Source organism: Pleurodeles waltl, chromosome 9, assembly GCF_031143425.1.
Source record: "Pleurodeles waltl isolate 20211129_DDA chromosome 9, aPleWal1.hap1.20221129, whole genome shotgun sequence".
Classification (NCBI taxonomy): Eukaryota; Metazoa; Chordata; class Amphibia; order Caudata; family Salamandridae; genus Pleurodeles; species Pleurodeles waltl.
Window position 1 is genome coordinate 300,611,671 of NC_090448.1, and position 26,848 is coordinate 300,638,518.

At 40.6% G+C, this 26,848-nt stretch overlaps 1 protein-coding gene across 1 annotated transcript in view; it reads left to right on the forward strand.

Moving 5' to 3' along the window:
* The window catches only part of DOCK3 (dedicator of cytokinesis 3), a 1,331,886-nt gene that overhangs the window by 1,149,802 nt on the left and 155,236 nt on the right, over positions 1-26,848 (forward strand). Inside the window, exons 31-33 of the mRNA XM_069206772.1 lie at positions 4,634-4,692; positions 11,032-11,180; positions 13,103-13,188. Of these exons, the coding sequence (XP_069062873.1) occupies positions 4,634-4,692; positions 11,032-11,180; positions 13,103-13,188 (294 nt within the window). The remainder of the gene's footprint in view (positions 1-4,633; positions 4,693-11,031; positions 11,181-13,102; positions 13,189-26,848) is intronic.

The following is a 26,848-nucleotide window of genomic DNA, read 5'->3' on the forward strand; positions in this document are numbered from 1 at the left end:
GCTTGTTGCGGTACCAATATTTCATCATGTTAGGAATGGTGGCTCTCTTTTGGTATTCACTAGTGTTAGATACGGCACGTTCTGGTTGGCTGGTTGGCTGAGGCGAGACCCTAGCTAGGCAGAACCTACCACTCCTGTCATTGGTGGGTGATTACACTCACTGTGTAACCTGCTGTCACCCTTTGGTAGCTTGCCACAAAGCAGTGAGGCTTATCAAAGGGGCAATGTGTAAAGCACTGGCACAGCACTACCACACAAAAAATACACAGAGCATCACAAAAGAGACTTCACACAAGGTGTATGTAAATAAGGTTTGTATTCAACGCACACATTAGTTAACACAAAATGAACATCATGTAAATCTGAGCATAAATCACATTTAGAAATATCACTAGCAGTACTAGGCCCAACTGAGTTAAAACGATATTAGCAGTATGTACACGTGAGAAAAATAATACTTTCTCTCCCAGCAACCCATTGCAGTGCCAAAGGATTGTCAGCCCGAGACGCACCCTAGCGATTACCCCTATTCAGTATCACACAGATATAGAGTGCACTCCAGATCATAACAGCAATGTGTACATACAGAGAACTGCAGTACTTTTATATAGCTCCCCGGCTGAGGCTACACAGGTGGCTTTTGGACATTGAAATTTCAAGTCATGGTAATAAAGTACAGACCAGACTATATCGTAAACCTGCAGCATGGAACTCTTTATTTCTGGCAAATAGTGCTTATTCGGCCTGCCAGATATCCTCAATACCATATGGTGAAAAGTTAAGAATTAAAAGAAACTGTAGTGGCCAAGAAGTGTGCAAACTAGAATTGGAACGTCTTTCAGAAAGATTTCGACAAAGAGGCTATTCAAGGGAAATCATTAATCAAGCAAGTACTCAGATTGCCAGGGTTTCAAGTTCATCTCTTCTGAAGAAACATACGGAAAAAAACAACAACTAGGCTCAACCAATATTTTATTTTGTAGGGACAGTAATGCTATCTATAAAATACTATGTAAACATTGGCATATACTTAGTACAGATGTTACACTTTGATGGATTGTTAAAAAAAAAAAAAAAATTATACATAAGAGGGGCAAAACCACTAGGGATCTGATATGCAACAGCTTTTTGTCTCTTCTACATGATGCCACTGTAAAAACATGGTTACCAGATATCCCCAAAGGATTCTTTAAATGTTGAAATTGCGCCATGTGCAGGCTGGCGATTCACAAAACACATCATTTCAGTTTTAATGAGAGTAAATCTTATTTGATTGATTCTTTTATAAATTGTAATTCAAAATTTGTAGTGTATGTACTCTTATGTGCATGTGGGGCTATTTATGTAGGTAGCACAACCCAGGAGCTTAAGGAAAGAATACAAGAACATTTGAGAGCATTACGCAATAATGATAAGACATCTCCATTAGTTAGACACAGGAATGAAAAACATATTGTATCAGAATTTCCCACTGTTAAATTCTTGGGAATAAACCATGTGAGTCCCCACCTGAGAGGATGTAATCGCTGATGGATTTGAGAAAATATGAGGCCAGATGGATTATCAAATTACGGGGGATAGATAGAGGTATGAACCAAGATATTGAACTTCATCATTTTTTATGAGCATTAATGCTATCAAAATGCCTATACAACTGTCATTTATGGATTGTGTGTGAGGATTATTTTTTTTAAATACAATAATTATTTCCATTTTTTTTATATGAACCTTGTTACGATAAGCGATTACTTTTATTATTTCAAGAAGATTTGTTCATGATGTATAATATGTTTCTTGGTTTGGGTTGGCACCCTATATTTAATTGTTCACCCCATACTTTCTATCACTGCTTTTCTGGTAAACCTTTTTGTTTTTTTAAATATTTATTTTTTATTTTTATCTTTTTCAATTTTTTAAATGACCTTTTTTCTTTCTTTTATTTATTGGTCTTTTGATTACTATGTTTTCCAGATTTTGCAGAGTTACATTTGATCATATACAATGTGTCCCTTTTTTGAAAGAGGATAGATGTTATCGTTTAGCTACTTAGGGAAGTCATTGATCTTTCTTTAATGGTGGATAGGCCACCTTATAGGAACAAATCCCCATCCCTAGTGGTTTGATGTATTGGCCTGCCGTATGCATGCGTCGGGTCATTGCCTAGGAGTTTGTTGGTGCCAGATGTACCTAACGTACAGAATATACATACAACCTGAACGCCACTTAAGATTTTGCGGCATGCGCACTCTGTGGACAGAACGCACAGTAGGCACCGTTCACCGGCTGAGGGATATGCTGGCTCTTTGTGTAAGTAATAGTTTTGAAATGGAATTGATAATATATGATTTAATAAAGTTGTGTGTGAATTCGGAAATGGTTGTGGTAAAATTATTAAAGGTTGAATGAGAAACAGACCTTCTTTTTTGCTTCCTCCTTATTATACACATGGTGAACTTGCTTGAATGATTGTATTCGAGGAACGCATTCAGTAGAGTAACACTCTTCACATAAAGAACCAAAATGTATTGCTAATAAGATAGGTTGCTGGGAGCTTTTGACATCAGTTTTTGGAGCGTTAGTCAGTATTTCCCTCTTTTATTTTACACTTCATTATTTTACTCTTGGGTTTGATTTTTCTGGTTGAGAGATTTCGGAACGATTTAGACTTTGTCTTTTCTTCCACTTTTATAGAGAGATGTTAACCAGGAGGCTTACCAAGGTTCTTCATTGGTTGCTACATAGACATTCAGGCATATGACTTTACTGACAAGTACTGATTGGAAACATGACTCAACTTGCTCTTCGAATATAAAAGAGGGTCTTTCTAATTTTTTCCTATGAAGGCTCTTTGACTTACATATTTCAGAATTGGGTGGTTAGCCTTATTGCATTTATTGGCAAAATTATTTATGGTCTTTTTGAGGAAAGAACATATACTTTCCTTTTTTTCATGTTATCATACAGGCTATCAGGATTCATATTTACTTTTTTTCACCTTTGAGTAACACATTTGTGGTAGAGGATATTGGTATGATTCGTGTTTTATTCATATTGAGTCACCTTAGGACATTTGGGTCACTACAACTCTCTTAATTCTTTGCATCTCCTGATGTCGATCTCCATCTGGTTGCATGACTATTGACCCATTAATGGTATGCTCGCGTTCAATATTTGGGAGCAGGTGACATACTTTCTTAACGTCAAGAAGGGTGGTCTAGACTTATATTACAAACTATATTATTCTGTCTCCTTTTCCTTTGTTTTTTCAGCACTTTTTAGAACTTTCTTCGGTGTGAAAATACTTTTATCACTGGTTAATGATTCTTAACTCTGTGGATTATACTAATTCGTGATTTGATAATTAAAACATATGAAATAGCTGGTTAATAATTCTTGACTTTGTGGATTCTACTAATGGTGATTTGGTGATTAAAATATATGAAATATTAAGAGGTCGGAACACTATGAGATGGTTTAACTTGTGAACATTTGAGTTTGAAAATATATTGTTGTCTTTCATTATCGGCCCTGAAGAAGTCTCTTATTCAGAACGAAACATGTGTCGGCTGAATCTCCAACTCGACTAAGAACACTTACACAGATTACAACTTTCACTCATACTATGATGGATATAAATCTTCATTCATCCCAAGAATAATACTATGTGTAAAATTAACGTAGGAGAAAGTTGGGTTCGATGTAAATTGATGTTTTTCCATTGAACTACATGAGTGTATTCTTCTTATTCAATGTATTCGTCAAATTAAAGCACAGTAAAATATTTTTCTATATTTTGATTTTTGATTATTCATATATCATTATCTGAGTGCTCTGTTACCTCACTATTGATAATAGTTGACAAATGGAGGTTTGGTCACCCTTCTGGAAGCTCACTCGGGGGTCTCCACACCATGCCTTCTGCCGCAGGCCCTTGTCTGCAAAGCACTGGGGAGGGTCACATTGGGACACAAACTGTTCACAGTGGCGCCGGGCCAAGCCAGGCACTCCAGTACAAAAATAGTCTGCACCTCTCTGGAAGAGAGAACAACGTCTGGTGCACAATGACTTGAGTCGCACCAGACAATTCCAACCACACACAAAGAGTTCTCAACACCGTACCTTACTGGAATGAGACACAACGTCTTGTGCTTGATGACTTGAGTCGCACCAGACAATTCCAAACGCCAACGGAATGGTGCTAATAGTGTACCTCTCTGGAATGAGGCACAATATCTGGTGCACGACGACTCGAGTCCCACGAGACAATTCTGGACACACATGAAGAGTTCCAATCCCGTACCTCCGTGGAATGAGGCACAAAGTCCGGTCACACACAGACAGATGCAAGTTCAGTGGTGCCGCATGAGGTAGAATGCGACACTGCTCCAGGTACGCCCCCACCTCGAAGGGTCACGACCAGTAAATCAGACACCCCACACAATGAGTATGTAGTTGAGTTTCGAACAAGAGATATATGGCACGCTTGACAAAATACACGCATAAGTGAATGATGAAGGAAATTAGGGTTCAGTCAGAGACGAAAAAGAAGAAATGTCATGGCTAGGTGGCAGGAGTTCACATTCAGAGTTCTGACAATATTAAGCTTGTGACCCAGTCTTTTTGTTGTTTCCAGGTACGGGGATATGAGAGTCATGATGGCGTATGAACTTTTCAGCATGTGGCAGAACCTGGGTACGTAATCAACCACATAGCACCTGCCCCAATTCTCTTTTTATTTCTTTGTTTCTCTATTTTCAACATTAATATTTTAAAGCATTATTTATTCTGCTTTCTTTACATTAATTGTGTGACACTACCTTGAAGTGTTCCTTTTATTTCTCATTTACTGTTTGAACAGTATAGCAAGATGATCTCATTGTCATTGGTCTTTTTCTTATAATTTCTAACACAGTCTTTATAGGAATCATTTGGATCTCTTGAGCCAGCTTATTCTGTTACTTTTAATTCTATCTTTCTGTCACCTTCTCTACTCTCTCTTTCTTTTTATACTTACTTTCTACTTTTCTATTGTAGAGGCTGTGAATTAAGGAAGTATCATTTTACAATATAGTGAAATATACTGTAGATCTGACAAATCATTTTGTTCCAACAGATGTATTATCAATATGGTGGTGCAGTTTGGCTTTGAAAACCAAGTGGTACATTGTTATAGTTCTAAACAGTAATGCACAACATCATATTTGTGGTGCTTTGGTGATGTAATAGACGGTATTGAAGGTCACAATACATATAAATATTGAAGCCAATAAAGAGTTTGAGATACAGAGTAGAGTTTATTAGGGTGGAAGAGAATAGAACCTCTGCCATTCCAATGCTACCACCTTTGTCAGACACAGGGATGACCGCCAGCCAAATGATCATTTCTATACCTTGAAATGAACCTCCATCACAACAGTTCCTTTCATGTAGTTAACCAAGGAATTGCAATCAGATTTCATTTAGAGGACCCACTATTGAATCTGAAAATATATCAGGCAGATGTGGATTATATCAGAGTGATGTCCATTATGTAACAAGTGGTATTTTGGGAAACCAGCTGATAAATAACCATAGTTGAATCCTAACTTTTTTTAGAATCACGGGTATCAGAGTATTACAAGATATTCCTATCCTCAATCTCCTTACGAGGACCTACATCATCATACTGATAATTGAGAATTCCAACTACTTTAAACGCATTCAACATGTCTAACCAAATGTACAAGTGGAAGCTAGAAGTTCTGAATCTTCCTTGTCCAGAAGCAGTCATAGAAATTGCCAAGCTCTCCACGTCTGTTGGTCCTACTAGATAAAAACAGAATAGTTTTACATGCATTTTCTAAAAAATGTTTCTGACATGTATATGGGTAATAATCTAAATAGCTAAATATATTTCTGCAGAAATGTCATTTTGACAATATTTGTTCTTCCAAGTGTTAGTGTGAGATAATGTAAGCACATAAGGAACTTGAAAATTAAAATAAAACATTGCCAAACCTTCCAGTAAAAATGTAGTCACATTCTTTAATGGAATTGACACTTAAGCAGTAAACAGAATGGCCTTAAGGAAGGATGGATTCGGAATGTAGGTCTGGTCAGGGGACCTGACTCATGAGTCTTTCCTTGACAGAGCACCATAATATGCCTGAAATATCTTAGGAACTTTCCTTTCAAAATATTGCTTATTTCTCAGTAAGTCTGTGGTTATAGAGTGAGGTGAATTTGGCTCTCACCCTTTCCACAAAGACTAACCTATTTTATTGAAGTGTGGATATGCTACAATATGAGAATATATAGATTTTGTACTGGTTGAATACTTAACTTTTTCCTTTGCACATTTGGTTTCTAATAAGTTGAATATTTTTTGATGTTGGATTGTGGTTTAGAGGAGCCTGCACATGTTCTGAGAGTATTATGTAATGTCATGATATGATTTTTACCATCATTAATGACAGTTTGTCTTCATATTGCAAAATATATCATTCACGCACTAAAACAAGATGTAAATGTCCCAGCCCATTAACAGGTTTGAACCAGTTTGATTAGAATGAATATTTGTTCTATTTACTCTTTGCCTTAGAGAGTTGTACAGGCCCATGTCTATCTAAAAGACTTTGTTATTCCGTAAAATAAAAATAAAATAAGCTGGTTACATTAGGTTTAATAAAATAATTGACAGGCTTACACAGCTAGGCAATGAACTTTTAGATGATTGAGCCATTCCAATTACATGAAAATGCATGCTCTTTGGGTGCCCCAGTAGTAAATATATATTGTAGAATCGAGTGAACGCCTGGGCCGAATGTAGTAAGCAAAAGGATGAGTCTTAGCAAATTCTAGGCCTATCTGGAGAAAAGCAAGTGGTTTATTGTACTTGCCTTTGCATCCATTTCCGAAACTCTTGCCTGAAGTATATTATTAAGACTCAATGCTTTTGGAGCTATACCTTGATAAAAAAGTATTTCCTAGAAGTGAGACTATTTGCCTACCCAGAGTCTGTGCCCATAGTTGAGCTAGCCCTTGAATTGACACTTGGGGCGTTCCAAGTACCACCTTCACTCTTGCATGATCTCTCTGTGCATTAGGCACTAGATGCTCATTAGGAGACTGTGCCTTTCGAAAACAATATGTCCGTATTTTGTGGTGGGATTTCTGCCACAGTTTTGCACTGTGAATGCCTGCCCCTCCCTGCTTTCCATAACACTTATTCCACTGCTGCTCCAGTCTTCAAATCAATGAGAAACAAACCGGGAAATGCTTTGGGTGGACACATACTGCTGCTCTGATATATATTACACTTTTTACTCACATTACTACTACTGCTACAGTCTGCTCTTTACTGTCTGCTACCATTGCTGTAATCTTAGCTGCAGCACATTTCGAGCCTTCCAACATCAGGGCCATTGAATATCTGTGTCCAAGTCCCTACCAAGACCATAAAGGCATCAGTGGTCTCTTACCTTTAAGCAAGTCCCATTTTTAAAACACAGACGAACACATGCACACAGACATAGGTCCTTAAGCCAAATTCTAGATAGGCTCGCAAATTAGTTTGCCCGAAGGTGGTAGGCAGAGACAGAAGCATGACAGTGATTAATCTTGTGTTGTATCAGCCTCTGGGCATTTTGAATCTTTCTGTTATCAGGTGTAATTTAACATGTTACCTTCAAACCTAATTGCAGTCATTATCTAGCATAATGGAGTGGGTTTTATTGAAATTAGGGTTCACTATTGAAAGTTATTTTAGGCTTGCTGATGTTGATTTTAGAGTCTTTTCAAAGCATTATTATTTGTAGTTTGGCACTCAGAAAACCTGACCTGCCCTATTAGGAGTTTTCAACTGGTCTGACTGGCAGAAACCAAGGTTTCCACCGGTCAGCCCAGTGAAAAATGTGTGGCGGCATTGAACTCGGCTCCAAATGGAGCTGAGTCCAATGCCATCACACAGGTGGCCTCCCTATCACCCTTGGAATGGGCACCGTCTGCTCAGCAAGTTAATAAAGCACTTTGATCAGTAGTCACTGTCAACATGAATATTGCAATAAAGCCTTTACACATCCACTTCCCATGGGTTTATATACTTTCAACCCTTGAAAACGCAATTAAGTAAACTGCCTCTAGAAGGCATCCCATTTTGATCACACCGTATGTAACTATGGCCCCTAGTATGTGTTGTGCATGTTCCTTTCTTTATACACTTATAGGCTGCAATAACTCCAGCCATAAATTTAGCGCCTAGAGGGTGATGCATGCCCAGCTGTGGAACACATGCTGCAGCCTGGAAGTGTTTGAAACTTAAAGAAAATCCTTGGTTGGTCTGACTTTTTGGGAGCCTGTAAACGTAGGGTCAGAACTTTCTTTACATCCTTAGTGGGAGGCTGCTTCACTCCTGCAGCCCCCCCCCACTCTCTTTTTGTATGGTTGGTGGTCACCCTGGCTACGTGGGGCCATGTTGGGGAAGAAGATGTGCCAAATTGAAGAGCTCCGCAGGACATTACATAGCACTACTCTAGAGTAGTGCATATTTAATGAGTGGCTCTCCCGCTACGCCAAGAAAAGCCACTGCATTTCTTTTCCTTTGTGTTTCTTTGAACACAGGCTTGTGCACTGTGACTTTTCTCTTTTTTGGGGGGGTGCCTAATCCCACTCTATACTTTGGGGAGAGTTCCCCACCTACTCCCTCTCTGGGTCAGTAAGTAAATGAAAGATGCTCTGTGTGGCAAACCACAGGTCCTAGCCCATCCCGGGTATATTGAGGAATGCTGCAGTGGAGCTCCATGCACTCTGATTGCGCTGGTTGGTGTCAGAAGTAATAATCTTTCTCCTGCAGATATCTCAGGACCATTGTGCCACCTTGCTTCATCTTGAACTCATTTTGTTCCTGTTTTTTTCTTAAGCTAACTACCCTCTAAAGTGAGAGACTTTTCAGGGAGCTGTTTCCACTGGCTCCCTGCACCAGCCTTTGTTCCCTCTGGAGCTCCTCTCCTTCTGGGCTCAAAAGTCCAGTCTTTCTCACAATTAGTCTTTAGTAGGTGTAAGGGAGGTTGGCTTCTGTGGTCCTGGGGAGAGCCCCACTAGCCCTGGGGTCAACAGAAGTTAAAGTCCTTAGTCCAGATGGGCTTCAGGGGGGTTCCTCCTTTCAATTGTCAATGCCTGACGCTTCCAATCCCAGTATCCAGTAGAAAGTCACACCCAAGAGGGAGCTCTCCCAATTGCACAAAACCTTTTAAGTGGGGGCAGAAGGTTCCAGACGTGAGGCACTTCGGGCCTATCTGGGGGAGACACATCTCTTCTCTGCCCCTGTCCCAACCCTCCTGCAGAGCCTTCTGGAACATTTCAAAATGGCGTCACGAGGAGTCACTAGTCTCATCTGCTCTGGGTCCCAACCCTCCTGCAGAGCCTTCTGGAACATTTCAAAATGGCATCATCAAGGAGTCATCATCTGCTTTGGGTGCCTCAGCTCCTCCCCTCACTGATACCATTGTCAGGGCCTCTTCTCAAAAATGTAAAATATCCTGTGTTGGCTCCAGAGGTATGGGCTCCCTCCTTTATTCAGTGGGCTTGGGCTGGCACATCCCTGGTACAGTGCGACAGCTGAATAATTGATGTAAATCCTTCATTCTCACCCCTTTCTCCATTCAGAGCTGATACAAGCACTGTTAATTTCTCCTTCTGGGTGGAGAGGCTATGGTTCCTACTGCTGGAGAGAAATGTAATTGACTTGGCACAGTAGGGTGCTGAAAGGTCTGGGCTCTGATCCCGAGCTGCGACAGAGAAATATGATACACCTGGATGACCCATAAGCTCTACAGATACCTTCTTAGAGCTCTCATATTTGGGTTTGGGATACAGACTCAGCCCTATCTTGATACGTCAATGGTCTATGTAGGTCAAAGGGAAGCGAAGTTGCACTCTAAAGTAATCTTCCCCATAGGTGTATAATTGAGTGTCCCTGCACACAAGTCAGTAAACCACACTGACCATCCCTGCGTGTACACTAGCATTATGAGGCCTGCCCAAGGTCAATATCCAATCCTGCAGGGTTCCCTCTGTGCCAGGCTACCTGGGCACAGTTACCAGGCTATGCATGATAGTAGTCTCCTATGTGCAACCTACACACAGTTGTGCACACATGCTCATGTGTAACCAGCCAAGTGCCCCTTAGCCTTGCTGCATCGCAGCACACTTATCTTAAAAGGCAGACACTGGTGGTAAACATGCGCAGTCCATTTACTGTGAGTTTACCGTGGAAGAGTCACCGATTACGAGGCTCACCCACAATCAAAAGGTCAAAAACCAGGTGATTAAAAGTGACAAATTCTAACAGATCTGATGGGCAGAGCTGATCGCCCTATAACTTGCAAAGATTGGATCATCCAGTTGTTTTCTTAAAAGAATTCATTATTTTCACTGTGGAGTTCCACACTAACCACTAAACTAAACTTTAGAAATGTTCTGATAGTTGTATATTTGATGAGTTGCCATGAACTAGTGATTTGTGGTCATTACAACTACCCAGGCATGAGGAATGCAGCACACACAACAGATGGTTCCACCTCCTCATGTTTGTTAAAGCCTGGTAATGTTTAAAGATATGACGACTGAAACATATAAATCATTTTTAAAATGCTGATCTGAGTACTATGTTGAATGAAAGGTTGGGAAAAATGCCTGGTAAACCTAAATGTAATTGGATGATATTTTTTGGTTTGAATTGTACATTTCATTGTTAAAAGAAAACCTTTACCTTTGGAAATACTGCTTGGAGATTATAAAACAGAAGTATCACAGTTCCCTCTGTCTGCAGCAGAGGTAGGTAAGGAAATGGCAGCATTCTTAAAGGTTATAGTTCATAGATGACCAAAAACAATCTCTTCAAAAATGTGTTGTAAATTACTCCTTTATCAGTGTTTTATTTGGGTGTATAAGAATTTACGACCTTTTCATGACATTTTAAATGGTTGTTTCTTAAATGAAAAATATGAGTGGAGACCTTACAGTATAGGTACGTTTATTTCTTTTGTTTTGCAGGAGAGCAAAAATTTCACTTCATTCCGGGAATGATTGGCCCATTCCTAGGGGTTACACTGGTCCCGCAGCCCGAAGTTCGTAACATTATGATCCCCATTTTCCACGACATGATGGACTGGGAACAGCGGAAGAATGGCAATTTCAAACAGGTGTGGCGTCTCTGAAGACTGCAGCTGATGAGGGCAATCATTGTGGCATTTTGCAGGGACAAAAAAACTTCAAGCATAGTTGATTTTTGTGTGTGAGAAATGACCTACGGAGCACCACGTTGCGAGGAACTTCTATTTGTTTTTTTTTGCTTGAATAACTGAATGTATGGTACATAGTGGTGAACATAAAATTGTTTACTTCTGCATCCATTCTATGAAATGAATTTTGCATCCTCTGCACGTTTTCACTATTTCCCCTTCCTCTTTGTCTACTGATAACCAAGTTTCACAGTCTACAGTGAAAAGGAGACAAAGGAAATTGGATTGTTATACACAGAGGCGTATCTTGGTCAGTAAGATTGGGGGGAGGGGAGCTTAAATTTTTCCAACAATTACACAGGCATATCATTTTAAAACACGTTATACGACAAGCAGGGTGTATCAGAGGGGCCAGGGCCGGCTTTAGGGCGGTACTAGCTATGCAGCTGCACTGGGTGCTGATCTGAATTAGGGGATGGTGATCTGAATTAGGGGGCGCTGACCTCAAGGGGCGCTGTCCTCAAGGGGCGCTGTGTTTAGCAATAACTTAGAAACTTGCGATTTAAAAGCACCTGCTGAAAAGTTTCTTTTGCGTCCATCCTTTAGTAAGCAATTAAAATGTCAAGATACCTCTTTTGATTAATGTTCCTGCTAGGGAGAAAGATGGGAGTTTTATCTACTGGCAGCTCTGACTCAGTATAAAGTAGCATAGAGGGTTAAATGCCTGCTGCAAAGAACAGAACAATATTTTATGTGGATAACTGAGTGGACTAGTAAATCCAGCCTTTACAAGCGCTTTAAAACAAATGAATGCATGTCAAAGGGGGCCCATAGAGAAATGAGGGACACATTTGTCGGAGGGTAGTGAGGGAATCCGAGGAGGTGGGTGGGGGGGGCGCCAAGCAAGTCTGTTGCACAGGGTGCCACCAGCGCTAAAGCCGGCACTGAAAAGGGCTTAAGAGGCAGTGGAAAGAGAGAGGAATTCAGATAGGTAGGGGTACTAAGTGATGGAAAACACAATATTTTGTAAACTGACCAACATTTTTTAACACTTTCAAAAGAGAGTGTGTGTGTGTGTGTTTTTGTCTGTATGTAAAAATTCCTGGTGAAATCCGACAGACACATCGCCATAACCTACTAGAAGCACCAGTGTCCAACTATTTACCAGAAAGTAGATTTATTAGTGGGGGTGTAACACCCAAAACACACCCCTGAACCTACTCCCCTGGTTATACAACCTGTTCATAACCTGAATTACTACTACTTGCAGTATGGGCCGAACAACTTATTTGTCTGTTCATCAGGTGCGGCTCCTCCGCTATGGCGGAGGAACGTCGCTCCCCCGCCAGCAGTAGCAGCTGCAAAACTTTTACAACAAAACCATAATAAATTAAGTTTATTATGGTTTTGTTGTAAAAGGGGCGAGGCCACTGGAGGGTGGCAGGCACAAAGGGGGAGTGCACAGCACTCCCCTCAGTGAGAATGTATGTCTGGCCAGCCATCTTGGGCTGGACAAACACACATGCACACTAGGCTGTCTCCAACCCGGCACTGTGTTGCTGGGTTGGAGACAGCAGGCAGAGACTTCTACTCTGCCTCGGAGAGCCCAGCTAAGGCGCTCAGTCCAATCCTAAAACTGCTTTCAGTAGCATGAAAGGAATGTTGGGATTGGCCGCAGGGCAGGCTTGGAGCCTGTGCCTGCAACTTCTGGCAGCCAGAGGAGCGGATCGGAACTGCACGGCAAGAAAGGTAAGTTTAAGAAAAAATTATTATATTGTTTTTCTATTCCCCCCCACCACACGTCCCCCTTTTCATTCCCGAAAGCTTTGACAGTCGTTCATATGTTTTGCTACATTCTCTCTTCTCTCTGTTTCATTTTCCAGGTTGAAGCAGAGCTGATTGATAAATTGGACTCACTAGTATCAGATGGTAAAGGTGATGAAAACTACAGGGAGCTGTTCAGTCTGCTGTAAGCCACCCTTCTTTGAAATATAGCATCTCTGTTTTTATTGTGTCACATTTTATGATGGTGTGAGCACCTCTATATCTCCTGTAATAGTCTCTCCATCTTTGCCTAATTGGCGGTCGAATCTTCGGCAACTCTTTTACCTCCTTTTGCCTCCCATTTGAAAACTTGCCTTTTTTAAAAAAAATCTATTTTTTTTAAAGTTTCGGTATTGTATTTAACTTTACTAGTGGAGGGTTTCCTTCTACCCACAGAGATTCGAAATGCAGTAAAAAATGTGAATTTCTGTTCTCCATGTGGTCAGTGTGTGCTGCAGTTTTCAGGTGTTTCCAGTCATTCATAATACATGCACAAGAGATAGCTACATCAAATACTCAGAGGCTTTGTGTCACCTGCCTTGAAATTTGGCATCCTGTTGTGGTATGCCATTTCTGTGCTTGAATGGCACTGATATCTCTTCTGAAAGGATTTATTCACATGCCAGCCACGAGGGGAGGCCTGCGTCTCAATTAACTATGAATTTCACCCTTAAAGGATAGGATTTGAATATTGGTTAGTAAGGCATGGTACAGTCCTTTACTGGACATTTCAGAACAGACTGATGCCACAGTCTCATAACTTTCAGCCTACCACCCACGCAAAGTACGTGCCTATTATAGATGTTATCAAATACCTGGAAAAAAACAATATTAAGTTGCAAATATGTAAATATGTAAATTTCATCACTAACAAGATTGTCATGGAATTTCGATGACAATTAGTTGCTCTAAGACCCCAACATGACTGTGTAGAGGTAGATCTCTGGTTAGTCTGTGTCTAAAACCCACTGACATGTCTTGCAGGGCTTTAGCTCATAGTCTGCCTGAATAGTTGAACACACATCCTTCCTGGCATCTGCCGCTGACTGTCATTTAATTGTTAAAGGCAAAAAATGTAAAACCATGGAAGTCGATTCACCAAAATTCCAGGGGTAGCGGAACTGACATGTGACCTTTGACACCTGAATGACGTAAAAGGAGGTGACATTATATGGACCTTTAAGCCTATTACGTAACTGGAAGGGGCATTATAGGAGCTTTTAGCAAAACTGAATCACAGCAAGTACCATCATGTAAGTGGATGGGAAATTAGTGAAAAACATCTCACTGTAGCAGGGCTCCATAAAAAAAACTTAAACACACACATAATAACCTGCTCTTATGAATGCAGTAAGTAGCTGACGATATGTGCTGCAGGGTTAAACAGCTCTTCTTAATTTTGCATGGGTTACAAGGTGTTCTGATTTTGATAAAAAAAATAACAATGACGCTCAGAAATGTCCAGTAGCGTAGTCACTGAAAACGTCTATCACCTTTGACAACTCATTACATAAGACAAATGTGGACATGGCCAGGGTTGCCTCTGGTGACCGCTGCCAACTATCATAACATGCAGCAGGGAAAGGGAACAGGTTGTCCAAAGGAAGACTCAGGAGTTCTTGTTACAACTTTGACTAGACACCTATAACTCAGACAGAGGTTAACAGTGACTCACTGAGCAATACTTTATTTGACTGCACTACACAGCCAGGACAACACACAGTGCTCTACTCTGAGAACTGGAACAATTCATTATGTAGAGTAACAATTCAGCATGGAGCATGAAATATTAGCCTGCGTATTTAATTAGCAACAACGTACCCCTTCAGCATTGCACAGAAATGAAAGGGCCTGGTTGCATGGGATACAAAGCAATAAATATGCCTTATTACTACTCAAAAGAGCTATCTTTAGTTCTGAAATGGTTAGGGTGAGACTGAGACAGGGATTCATTTTTTAAAGTGAAGTGACCTCACTATGATACACGGCCAACGCGAAACTTAGGGGCATATTTACAAAAAGGTGGCTCATTAGCTATGATGCAGCACTTTATTTGCGCACACCCTAACGTCACCACGGTGGCACCATATTTACAACACTGTGTACTATGGCACATGTTAGCACAATAGCATGACATGTTTTGATGCTATTGTGGCGCATGGGTCATCTAGTGCCAAAAATGATGGCACTAGTCTAGCAATGCATGGGGAGGCCCTTTGGAAACATTGGGAGTGTCACTTTAATGGCTGCTTTGGGCAGGCATTAAACATTCTGGAAAAAATGGTGCAGTGAAATCTCGTAAATTTCACTGCGCCATTTTTCTGGGCCTCTTAATGGGGAAACGCCCCCCTTGAATACATTATGCCAGGCACAGGCATAATGTGGCGCTAGAACTTATAAAGTGGCAAAATGCAAGCATTGCACCACTTTGTAAATCTGTTGTAGGGAAAAGGCCACCTTGATGCCGAGACGCTAGGGGCTTGTAAATATGCCTTTATCTGAGACAATGGGGATTGCAACCATTCCTCAGGCATGAGCACTGACATGCTAAACGTGAATGTGTTTACTTAGACTATTTCACACATTTGCACTTTTCAATCTAATTCTACAGGACTCAAAATGCAGCTTTCATACAATCAGTCAGTTTCTCAATTATTGTCAGAGATGCCATGTATCTGTCTGAACCATCTTATCCTAACAATGTGTATGCAGTTTGTGAGATATACAGGTTAAATACAAATTCGACAGCATGTTCTTTTTCATAGTTATGTGATTGCTGAATTCATGGGTATCTTAAAAAGTGCAACCCTCGAAAATGGTTTAGCTCGAAGGTGCTAAGATCTGCTTGTTGCATCCTGTCCGTGCACACTTCCCCTTTGTCTCCCTCAGTGCTTAATTTGTGGTTGTTGTTTCTGGTGCAGGTCACCAGCAGTTACTTTTGAGAGCCGGCACTTATTTGTGTGCCTCAAGCAATTACTTCGAGCAAAAGACACATATAGGAAAGATGGAGGAAGACAAAAAAAGAAAAAATTTCACAATGTGAGAAATCAAAAAGCTGCAAGAGTGAGCTGAAAGGGCAGGGAGCATCTGTAAATGGATTGAAGAGGCCCGAAATGGCTTCAGGATTACCCTGCCTCAGTATTCCGTGTTCATACATTTGATTGCAGCAGCCGCGTGTTTACAGGATAGCTTTGGGCACCAGCATGTTTTTATCTACAAATTAAGCACTGGTCCCCCTCCCTCCTCATGATGCACCTTCAATCTTACTAGCCATTTCGAAATAGACTGGAAGTTTGCCGCTTTGTGCCTAGTGTTTTATTCTTCTGCTCCTGTCTGTTCCCTTCTTCCCCATGATCCTACACAGCAGACTGGAAAAAATAGGTGAGCTGAAGTGGCTCAAGGAAACTTGAGCCCCCCCCATAAAAGAACCAGGAGGGGACCCCTTCACCCATTCATCCCTAGATTCAATCAGATACTTGCCGCCTGTGCACTATGTGTTGGGCTGAGGGGGCCCCCAGAGCTTGGACCCCCTGGCACCACAGGAGCTGTAGGGGCCTTTGTTACACCACTGGTGAGCTGAGGCTTCTTTTGATTTAACGGTGCTCTGCGAATGAGGAGTCTGGATAAAGGGTGTGTGCACAGCAGAGCTCTGGCCCCCGCCTCTCTTCAGCTGCCAATTTTTAGCAGCTAAGGCCAATGCACATGCAAGAGGAATACACACTCACATTACACGCTGTAATGTCATGCATCACGAGGAGACCATTTTTTCGAGACTGATGTAATTTTTCCGTATCATCAAAAATACTGAGGTGGCAGATAATATGCCAGGTGTCACAAGCTGATGATCAGGGCTCGCACGCTGATGATCAGGGGGTCGCAGCTGCGACCTCTGGTGACCCTTAATGCAATTTTATATTCAGGATATTCAGAAAGGCTAAAAAGAGACATGCAATATCTGACATTCACCTCCATTTCTTGGGCATGCCTATCTAGAAGTATTTTTTAAACTCAGCTTCCACTTTCCTAGATGGCCTTCTATATTATCTCCCCTGGCAAACTTTTCCTTCACTCATCTCAAAAGAATAAACCTCTGATTGTCATCAGATCAGACAGCTGTAGATAAGGAAACATTGTTGTAACTACGTTATATGTCAAAACTCTAAATTTAACATGAATAGCTGCACTTCTTTTATCTCCTTTTTCTAAGAGAAAGAAGAAAGTGGCAGCGGACCATGATATTGATATCTAGTTTACAAATATGAAAATAACTCAACAAAAGTAATTAAATATGGTTACAATTAAATCTTCTGGAAAAACGTATGTCACCATATGTCATTTTACCATAAAATGAAATGTATTTATGAGCTCTTCTCACAATTGCTGCTGGTTCTGGTTCCGAAAGCTGCTCAACCTCCTAACAAGTAAAAAGTGCGTTATTTGAGTGCTGTTGAGTTGGTAGTTAGAAACCTATGGAGGTCAGTGATTATATTGTCAATATTTCCTCAAAAGGAAGAACATTGTTAGGCATTCAGACTCATTATAGATCTTATTGTTTTCAATTAGTTCCTCACCCTAGAAAGCATATTTACAGTAGGTCTGCAAGTCATTGGATTATTGCTTGAGGGTTGTGATAGTCCCACTCACGCAACAACCACAATCCTTGTCAGAGTGAACCACAAATAGCCACTAAATTAACCTGTGCTTGACCCTCTGGTATCTTGGCACAAAAGCAGTAAGGCTTAACCTAGAGGCAATGTGTAAAGTATTTATGCAGCACACAAACAGTAAAAGCACAACACCAGAAAAATCCCAAATCAATTTAGAAAAATAAAGAAAATCTTAATAAAATCCAACTCATACAACTGAAGTCTTGAATTCTTAATTTTTTGTGTGAAATCTAGCATCTAAAAGATCAAAGCTACAGCGGCGCGGTATCTGGTTAACCAAGACCTGGTCAAAGTCGGACGGTAAGGCCAACTACAATAGAGCGTGGGTCAGAAACAGTTGGTGGATTTGATTGGTCCCATTCTCTGCTTACATTTCGGACATAGAACCATTTTTTGAAAAAGTTCTTGAAGGAGATAAAGTTCAGCGGGGCCAGACAGCAGTTTGTATCAGAAGTGGAGTCGTCAGTGCTGGAAGGCTCCTTGACAAAGTCTTTTGAAGTTGTTAACAATTGAGGGCAAAGCTCCAGGCAGGAAAAGGTGGATTTTCAGGCTGAGGAGGTTGTTATCTTTGATGGGGAACCAGTCATTATCAAGCCTGGTGAAGATTTCTATCTTCATACTTGAACTACTTTTTGTAAATCTGATTGCTCCAGTGGGCCAGAGCTGCAGGCTGTAGGTGAATAGGTTTTCATGCGGTTGGATACCTTCACCAGGAGCTCCCGCTGAACAGGGCATGCTGCTGCAGAGAAGAACATAGCGGAGCTACCGCAAAGTCAGGCAGACTGTGATGTGCCTTGGGCAGACCAACTGGCAGGTAGGTCCCGATCTTCTTCTGGTTCTCCAGGTTGTATTTGGTGTGAAACATTTTAAGTCTCAGCTTGGAAGAGATAGTACCACCAACACCACTTTCAAGGGTCCAGGACCAGGGGGCACCACTTTGGGGGTTAGGAATCACTGCAGCAGTCAAGCTACTGCTACAGTCCTCTGCTGCCAATCAGGAGCAGAGGACACACCCAAAAAGTCCCTGGGCAGGTGAACGCTGCACCGATAAAAATAAAATGGCAATGGACTCTGTTCATTGCCATTTTATTTGTGTCTGTGCAACTCGCAGCGGGCGGGGAGGCCATACTTCCCTGCCCTCCAGAAGAAACCGCAGATAGTCATTTTCAACACTTCTGGTGCTCCCAATACCAGGTGGTATATCCACCATATTTATCATCCATTATGAGCTTAAATCACAGAATGGGAAATAACAAGCAAGTCACGGATATACACAATCATTTAAGTTTTTTCTGAATTCTGGGCTCTTTTCCGTTTACATTTTCCACTTCCTCATACCATGTGGGAATTATGATTGGAGATGCAATCGATACTACCGGATACAATTCAGCATCCGCTAAAATTTGTGCTCATGCAGTATGTTATTTCTACAGAAAACTGCAGGATTACTGATTTGCACAAATTGATGTGGTTTTTGAAGGGTTAAAGCTCAGGTAAAGGAACTGGAAGATCTGTTCAGCCTTAAACTACCTTTGTTTGGCAGGCTCAACCTCATCTTACTTGAAGTGTCCCTTTCAAAATCCATTTAAACAAATTTCTGTCATAGCGAACCAATTTAGAGGTTAACTAAGGTGCTCTTTGTTGGACTCTTCAGGTTTGTGGGTTGTGGCTTTGATAAGGAGAAACACGGGGTGCTCTCCCTCCTTGAGTAAAAATGTTTCATTTGCTTCCAAATAAATTTCTAATTAAATTCAGAATAAAGATTTTCCAGGTCTACCTAAACAGACTATCACAAGGTCTTATCTGGCTACACCAAGAGAAGCATAGTCCTTTCCCCATTACATGCCATGCATATGTGGGAAGTGGCTATTCCCAACAATACCTTTTTGCTTGCAAGAGCTGATGGTGTTCAGAGAAATGAATGTGCCTGTTACTCATCTCATGACTCACAAATATCTTGTAGTTGATATCCAAGATTCAGTAATAAACATAATAACAATATTTAATTTTTTTCATTGAGAAAACTCAAACAGAAAATGACACAGGAAATACATTTATAAAAAGGATTATTTCAAAGCACAAGTAAATTTAGGTATATAAAATGCCACATTGCTACATTTCAATTCGCTCGCCATCTCAATTGGAAAAGAAAATGAAAACAGCTATATTTTGGAAATAATAGCATAAAAATTGTGAACAATGTTTTTAAAAAAAAGCCAACAATCGAATATCACATGGCCCACAACCATGTACACTTTTAAAATAAATATTTTTTCCATTGTTGGCCTACACTGCTGGCCTTAGGTTTCTTTTCTGCCAGCCAATGTTAATATGCTGTTCCATTTGTAAAGATATTTAAGATACCAAGGATTCCACTGATAAATGTTCTCGACTTCAGCAAACATGCTAATTGACTATAATGAATTGTATTGAAATCCAATTAATGCTACAAGTTCAAAGCCGAAATAATTGGCAACGTGATTCAGATGACTCCTCTTTGGCTCTGAAACCAGTTACCTGTTCAGAGAATTGAATCCTACCTCATCCACAAGGATGCTGTAAGAAATCCGATTTGGAGGGTCCCAGGCCATCAGAAGTTATTGAGCCCCAGTTGTGTCTACTGGGGTCTTACTGTTCCGGTAAACTGGCCCTCCTACCCCACCTGCCTTAAACTGGGGACATGTACCACTTTAACAGTTAGCTATCATGGTAGTGAAGCAGAACAGTCCTTGGCTGACCCATGGTGGACTAGAAACCCATTGACAGATCAAATAGCACTCAATAAAGCACTTAATAAATCATTGTCCAGTCAGCGCTTTTACTTTATTAGAAAAGAAAAGTACTTTAATGCAAACACTACTTAAGACTCTGGGCTATTTACAGTATCACATATCTTTCCAAACAAAGCAGGTGGAAAAATCAACGAGCTCCTCTCGTAATGAAGAAGCCTCTCAAACTACCCTGGGTGAAAAACATTTACACTGAGGAATGGTCATATTCGCCAACTAAACTCCGAATCTCATCATATTTCTAAGGCACCCTGAACTGTCTGTACACCATCAGACATTATCCATTAAACAACAAATCACATTACACTTGCATACAGCAAAATTATTCAAAGACAAGCAATTATTAAGAGCTAAGCCTACTGGATTGTCAAGGCAGTCACAATAAAAATTGCTGACAGTCATTTTGATACGTTGAGCCATAAGACTATTGCCTTTACTACAAATATTATTACATTTGCTATTTGTTACCAAACACTAGACCTATTAGCTATAACAACTTTTTTAACACCACAAATAAACAGTTAAGTACAAAGCCACATGTTTTATATTTTCATACCAGGGTGCTGAGCATCCACTCATATCCATAATATAGAGATTTCAGCATGCTCATAGTAACACAACAGCTCAGTCCCAGATGATAAGCCAACCTAAAGGTGTGGTTGCTGAATCTCCCTCCTGGGACACTTATGGATCACTTTTCTTCATGCTCAAAGGGAGCTTGGGGGTTCTCACAATGCCTTCAGGTAGCCTACAAAACCAGGCCCAACAATTTGTGGGTTCCGCTGCCACTATGGGAGCACCACAGACAAATATTAATACCCCACAAGTTTATGAGGTGTTCCTTCTCCCTAGACAGTTTTTCTTAACTCAATATGGTCACAGCTGATATAGGAAGCCTTTATTTTTTTTCTGATTTTTTTTAAAGTGCCCATGAATCCAATGGTGCTTATGTGGGTTCCATTACTTCACCTAGGGCACCGCACCTTGAACACCACCCAGCAGTGCCAGGACTGTGTGGTCCAAAGTCTTCCCTGCCAAATTAGAATTCTGCTTCTTATTGCCAAGGGAAGACCTCACCTGTATCCCACTCACTTGCTTTTCACCCCTCACTCATGGAGATGAGGAGAAGAGCATGGATGGCGCTCAGGATGTCTTGGAGACCTTCCACCTCATAGACCCACAGCACAAGGGCCTGGAGCTCCCTGGGACTATGGGAGATGGTGCCAGCATGTCCCACACCTGTTATTGGGGAATTATTTTTTGCTGTCTTGAAAGACCGCTCCAGCTGTCTGTCACAGAATGCACCGTATACAATACTACATAGAGTGGGCTTTGTCTCAGCCCCTTGGTCATGAATTGATGGGTTCTATTTTTAACAAGAGTAGTGTCTCAAATAATTATTGTGCCCTAAATATCATTTACAAAACTATCACTCCACTAGATTTAGATTTTCTGTTATTTACTCTAATTAGAGTATATATTTGTAAACAACATTTAGAACACTATCTTTTTGTATGGCAATATTTTGGCCCCAATATTGTGGAACCATACCACTGTCTGGCTTTCTTGTCTATTGGAGTTCCCTGTTGTTTATTGAAGGGTTTTACTCCCTAGTCCTGTGTTTGTCCTGCCTCCTGAGCATTTCCTTTTTACCCTTGATAGTGATTGACTTGTATCCTTCCACCTCTGATGTTACAGAATATTTTTTCCTTTTTTTCAAGCATCAGGGCCCATGACACTATTGTTAAGCCACTGTTTCACTCTCATACCACCCTTCCATCCTCTGAGCATCCCAAATGGAGCATTGCTGTGGTTTAGTGTCACACTCACTCTCTGCCCTCCTCAAGGCTCTCTCTGATCCTCAGGCTCGCTCTCTCCACCCCTCCACATTGTGTCATGCCACATTTCTGCAATGTAGCTTCATGCCACTGTCCAGCAAGCATTGTAGTAGCCATTTTAAAAGTATAAGAAATAGGCTTTCAAGGTGGCCGTTCACCTCAATTGGCTTTCGTAGTACCAGAACATTTTAAAAGCATTCAGCACTTGCAAAGCCCATAGCAGCGACCACAGCATTGTCAAATCCAGACCAATTTGCTATCCCAATGCTTGTTTAAATTAATATAGGCATGCTCCAAGGTCTGTTGTGGGTTTCAACTCCTCCGGGCTCCTCTGAGGAAAATGAGGGAATGTGATTAAGCTGTTTTGCTCAGCTGGATGTGCCCAGCCCTCAGGGCACTCATCACGAGAGACAAGAACGAGTGATGTGATATTCTTGAGATCTCTAGCTCGTTTAAGGATATTTAGCACTTTGGGACAACCTTATCAGAGTTTGATTCTTTGTTCACTGGGTAGAATGCTCCAGGAACTAGTGGCATGCTTACATCTCTGCTGACTCACAAATGGGCCAACTAATTTGGATACAAGACAGCAACTTTGACCTGTACCTTAATATAATTGTGAGATAATGATAAAGCATAATTTACATAAAGAGTACACACTAAAAAGCATTATACATGTTACACAATGCTGCAAAGTGGATGCTTCATTCCCTTGAGCTCCGTAACCAAATTAATTTAAATTTATTGTTCAGATGTCAAACTGAGTAAGACAACAGCTTTCCTATCTCAGTCCGCATTTCTGTACGAACACAAAGGACCTCATTTACAAGGCTCTAGTGGCACACGGCGCCACCTGAGCCATATTTTATTTGATGTTCCGGTGGCGCAGTGTGCTGGCCCTTATTTACAAGGCCACACAAAGTCACCTTGCGTGGCTTTTCTTGGCCTTGTAAATATGGCCCCCTTTCACACATGACTCTGCGTGAAATAGGTGTTCCATGGGTGTTGCTGTGGGTGTTCCCACGCAACACCCATGTAACCTGATGGATTCTGATGTATTCCCGGATTTACAAGGCTGGTAATGCGTCAAATTTCTATGCCACCTCAGGGGTGGCACTAAAGTGGTGCAATGTGAAGAAATCACATTATTTCTCCCTGTGTTTCCTCTTTCTATGTGTGCTGCATTGTGCAGCACACATAGGAAGAGGAAACTGCCACTAATGATTGTTTATGTACAGGGAGGTTTCCCTTTTCTGCACATAAACATTCATGTCTGCAACGCAGGCACCCTTGCAGCATGGTACAAAGGTCCTGCAATATGACGCATCCCTGCACTTTTAAAATGATGCGGCGCGGCACAGCAAGCTGGCTTGCAGCACCATGCTGCGTCATTTATTTGTAAATGAGGCCCAAAATGCACAGACCCTCTTTCCGCAAATGCATAGCACCTGGCTTTAATTTAAAAAGCAGGTGTGAGCGTGGCCTTGGCATATCTATTTTGTGTTAAAATAGTAAGCATTCGGCCTTGCTTAAGGTCGATGAACCTTTTGACTCGTTTAAATAATTATTGTTAGGTATTGGAACTCGCATCAACAATAAACAATTCAATAATAGTAGAAAGTCACTAAAAAACCCACCATGACCAGTTTGGCCACAAATAACCACACCATTGGTATCAATTAGAAAGTTTATTTCCCTATATTAACAACGCTTAAGTCACGAAAACTAGTCTCAGCATCAAATGATAAAGATAGAGAAACATCTCAGGCTGTCCATATCGCCTAAAGACTCTTAACTTGAACAAAGCAACAAGAACGATAATCTCAACAGTGAAAATACTCATTAATAGCAGCAATATTTGAGAAAGAGATATATAATACATTTGTTCAGGAAACAAATTACCATCAGTTTATAGGCAAAAAGAAACACCTCACAAGCCTCAGATTAGCATTAGCATGTTGGGCTTCATGCAATGGTTTTCGTAACACTAATTTGGAAAACATCTAACTATGGCATTATCAAAACATCAGCAGTATTAAAACAGTAGCAGTTGGTACCTGAAAAGCCAAAAGACAAATGCACAGATCGTTTATAATTATCTATCCCTAAGTACATATTCAACTTCATCAGGGGGACAGCAGTGTCAGCATCGGGGTAAGGGGGACAGTTTGGAATTTGGACTATAAGATCACTAGACCATCAGAGCATTACTTCAGTATTGAACAGGCATAAACTCAGAAAATTATAAAATTCCAGGAAGTCAGAAGACTGTCTGGTAAAGCATGAAATGTCAAAGTGACAAATCACTATGAGAATCGGTCAGCATGCATCAAAGACCAAAAGAGAACAACAATCTTGCGGTCAGTGAGTAGTTCATTAAATTGAAACACACATATTTTCTATTGGTCAAAAGCATCAGGCGAAGAAAGAACATCCAATTACAAAAACATTAGATATCGGCAATGCATTAGAAAAGACACAATAAGAACTGGCAAAACGGCAATTGGGTGCTTCTCCATTTACGTAACTCCAAACAATACTAATTGTAGCTTCTTAGACTTGCTTCCGACTGCTGTCAGTAGACCCTTTTGTTCAGCACATTCCAAATACGCTGTTGCTGGAAAGTAGTTACAAAGATGTGAAAACATTGTTGTGTTGCACCATTTCATCGAGAGAAATACATTTCATTAATGCACAAGACAAGGTTTGTGACTTGAACAAAAAGAGGTTTGTTTATACATCGAACATGAGAACATCTACAAATTTCTTTTATGAGTACTTTGGCAGAAAAACAACTTCTCGCTGTAACCTCATCTGCTTGAGGCCCAGCAGAAAACAAGAAATACTCATATTATTTCAGCTATTAATTTTACTGCTGAAAGTGACAGACTGTTCAATACAGCATTAGTACATTATTTTCAAAGTGCAAGTGCACGTTTTTGCACCCGATGGTGGCCAATAAGAAAAGCACATTTTATGTTACTCGTTATTTCAACGTTAATACATCTTATATGTTCAAAGCAAATGCTAGATAGTTATTAGTACTAATTTCAGCGCTCACAGAGGCACACTGGGTTGCTGGTCACAACCATTTTAATAAGAGTTTACAGTAGATGATGATTCATCAGCGAGTCCGAGACCACTACAAAGTTCCAAAACTAAAGGTCAAGCAGTGAAAAAAACATAATTTTCACATATTACAATCTTCTTGCTTACAGATGGATTATGCTAAACTCTTGTGAGCATCTGTTTCAAAACGATACCTTAGCTGATAAATGAGCATCCCTAAAACCTAATTTTAAGAATGCGTGATACAAAAATGCGGTCAATTTGCTGAGATTTTGCTATTGAGCATAGTACAAAAAATGCTGCATTTAGTACCCTCATTGTATAAGTAATGTCTGTTTTCTATCCCACTTAGCAGTTATTTGGACTTGTTAAATCATGAGGTGCGAGCCCTAGTACTTCACTTTAACTTCCAATCTATGCAATGTCCATTTCACTAGTATGATCGCAATGTCGTGTTAGCTTCAATCACACAATAGTCAGGACCTTATAAGATTGCCATCCTTCCTGGAAGTAGGCCTTTCTCTCGCATTTGTGCCCCTCGCAAGGGTAACATGGAAGATTTCACAAATATAAAGTTGTTTTTATAGCTGTAGTCTTCAATCTATAGATTTTGCTGGATTTTCTTATACATCTGTAAAATATTCCTATATTTTTGGCAAGACTGTGTAGTAACTGATTAAAAATTGACTAAATTGAATATTTAGAGGTTGAATGAGCCTTCCAATTTTATTTTGAAAGGCAGGTGCATTTCAGCCTTTGTGGTTTCTTAGCTGTACTGAGAAAGCTCATTTTTTGAAGGGCTCTGCCCCGTAAAAACTATACAGCAACAATTATTCGTACAACTGCATTGAAATAGCTCTGATCATAATCTGATTTGATTGTGACTATCTACACAGAATCATCAGATACAGTGAGATCACAATAAGTATTTTGTGATTGGAATCTGTACCTGCCCAACTACCACTGACCTGTTGTGCACCATTTTACCTATAGAAGGCTTCATTCCTTCTGCGTAGATGGCAAGCTTCCAGAGATCAAGCTAATACCTTTCATCATCTTCATCCAAGCATCATGATGCACAGGTACCCTTTCAATTGTTGTGAGAACTTAGGAAACTTGACTTGTACTGTGGCTAGGTAATGAGAGAATAATACAACCTGCATGGGTTTTCTGGCCTAAAAGATTTCCCGCACTTTTTTGGGGTCAGTGCTCATTGCTTCACATCACCATTCCATGGATAGCATATTGATGTACCCACAGCGGTGTTCTGTTATGATTCACAAATAAATTCATGAAACTTTCAGTCCTTCCTTTGCCTGCACTGTAGCTGGTTCTGTTGTGCAGTACTAATGTTACAGTTGTGGGTGCTTTGGACAGCACCACAGATGCCGACTTTCTTTCCACATGGACAGTTACTGCTCCAAAATGATATGTGTCCATGC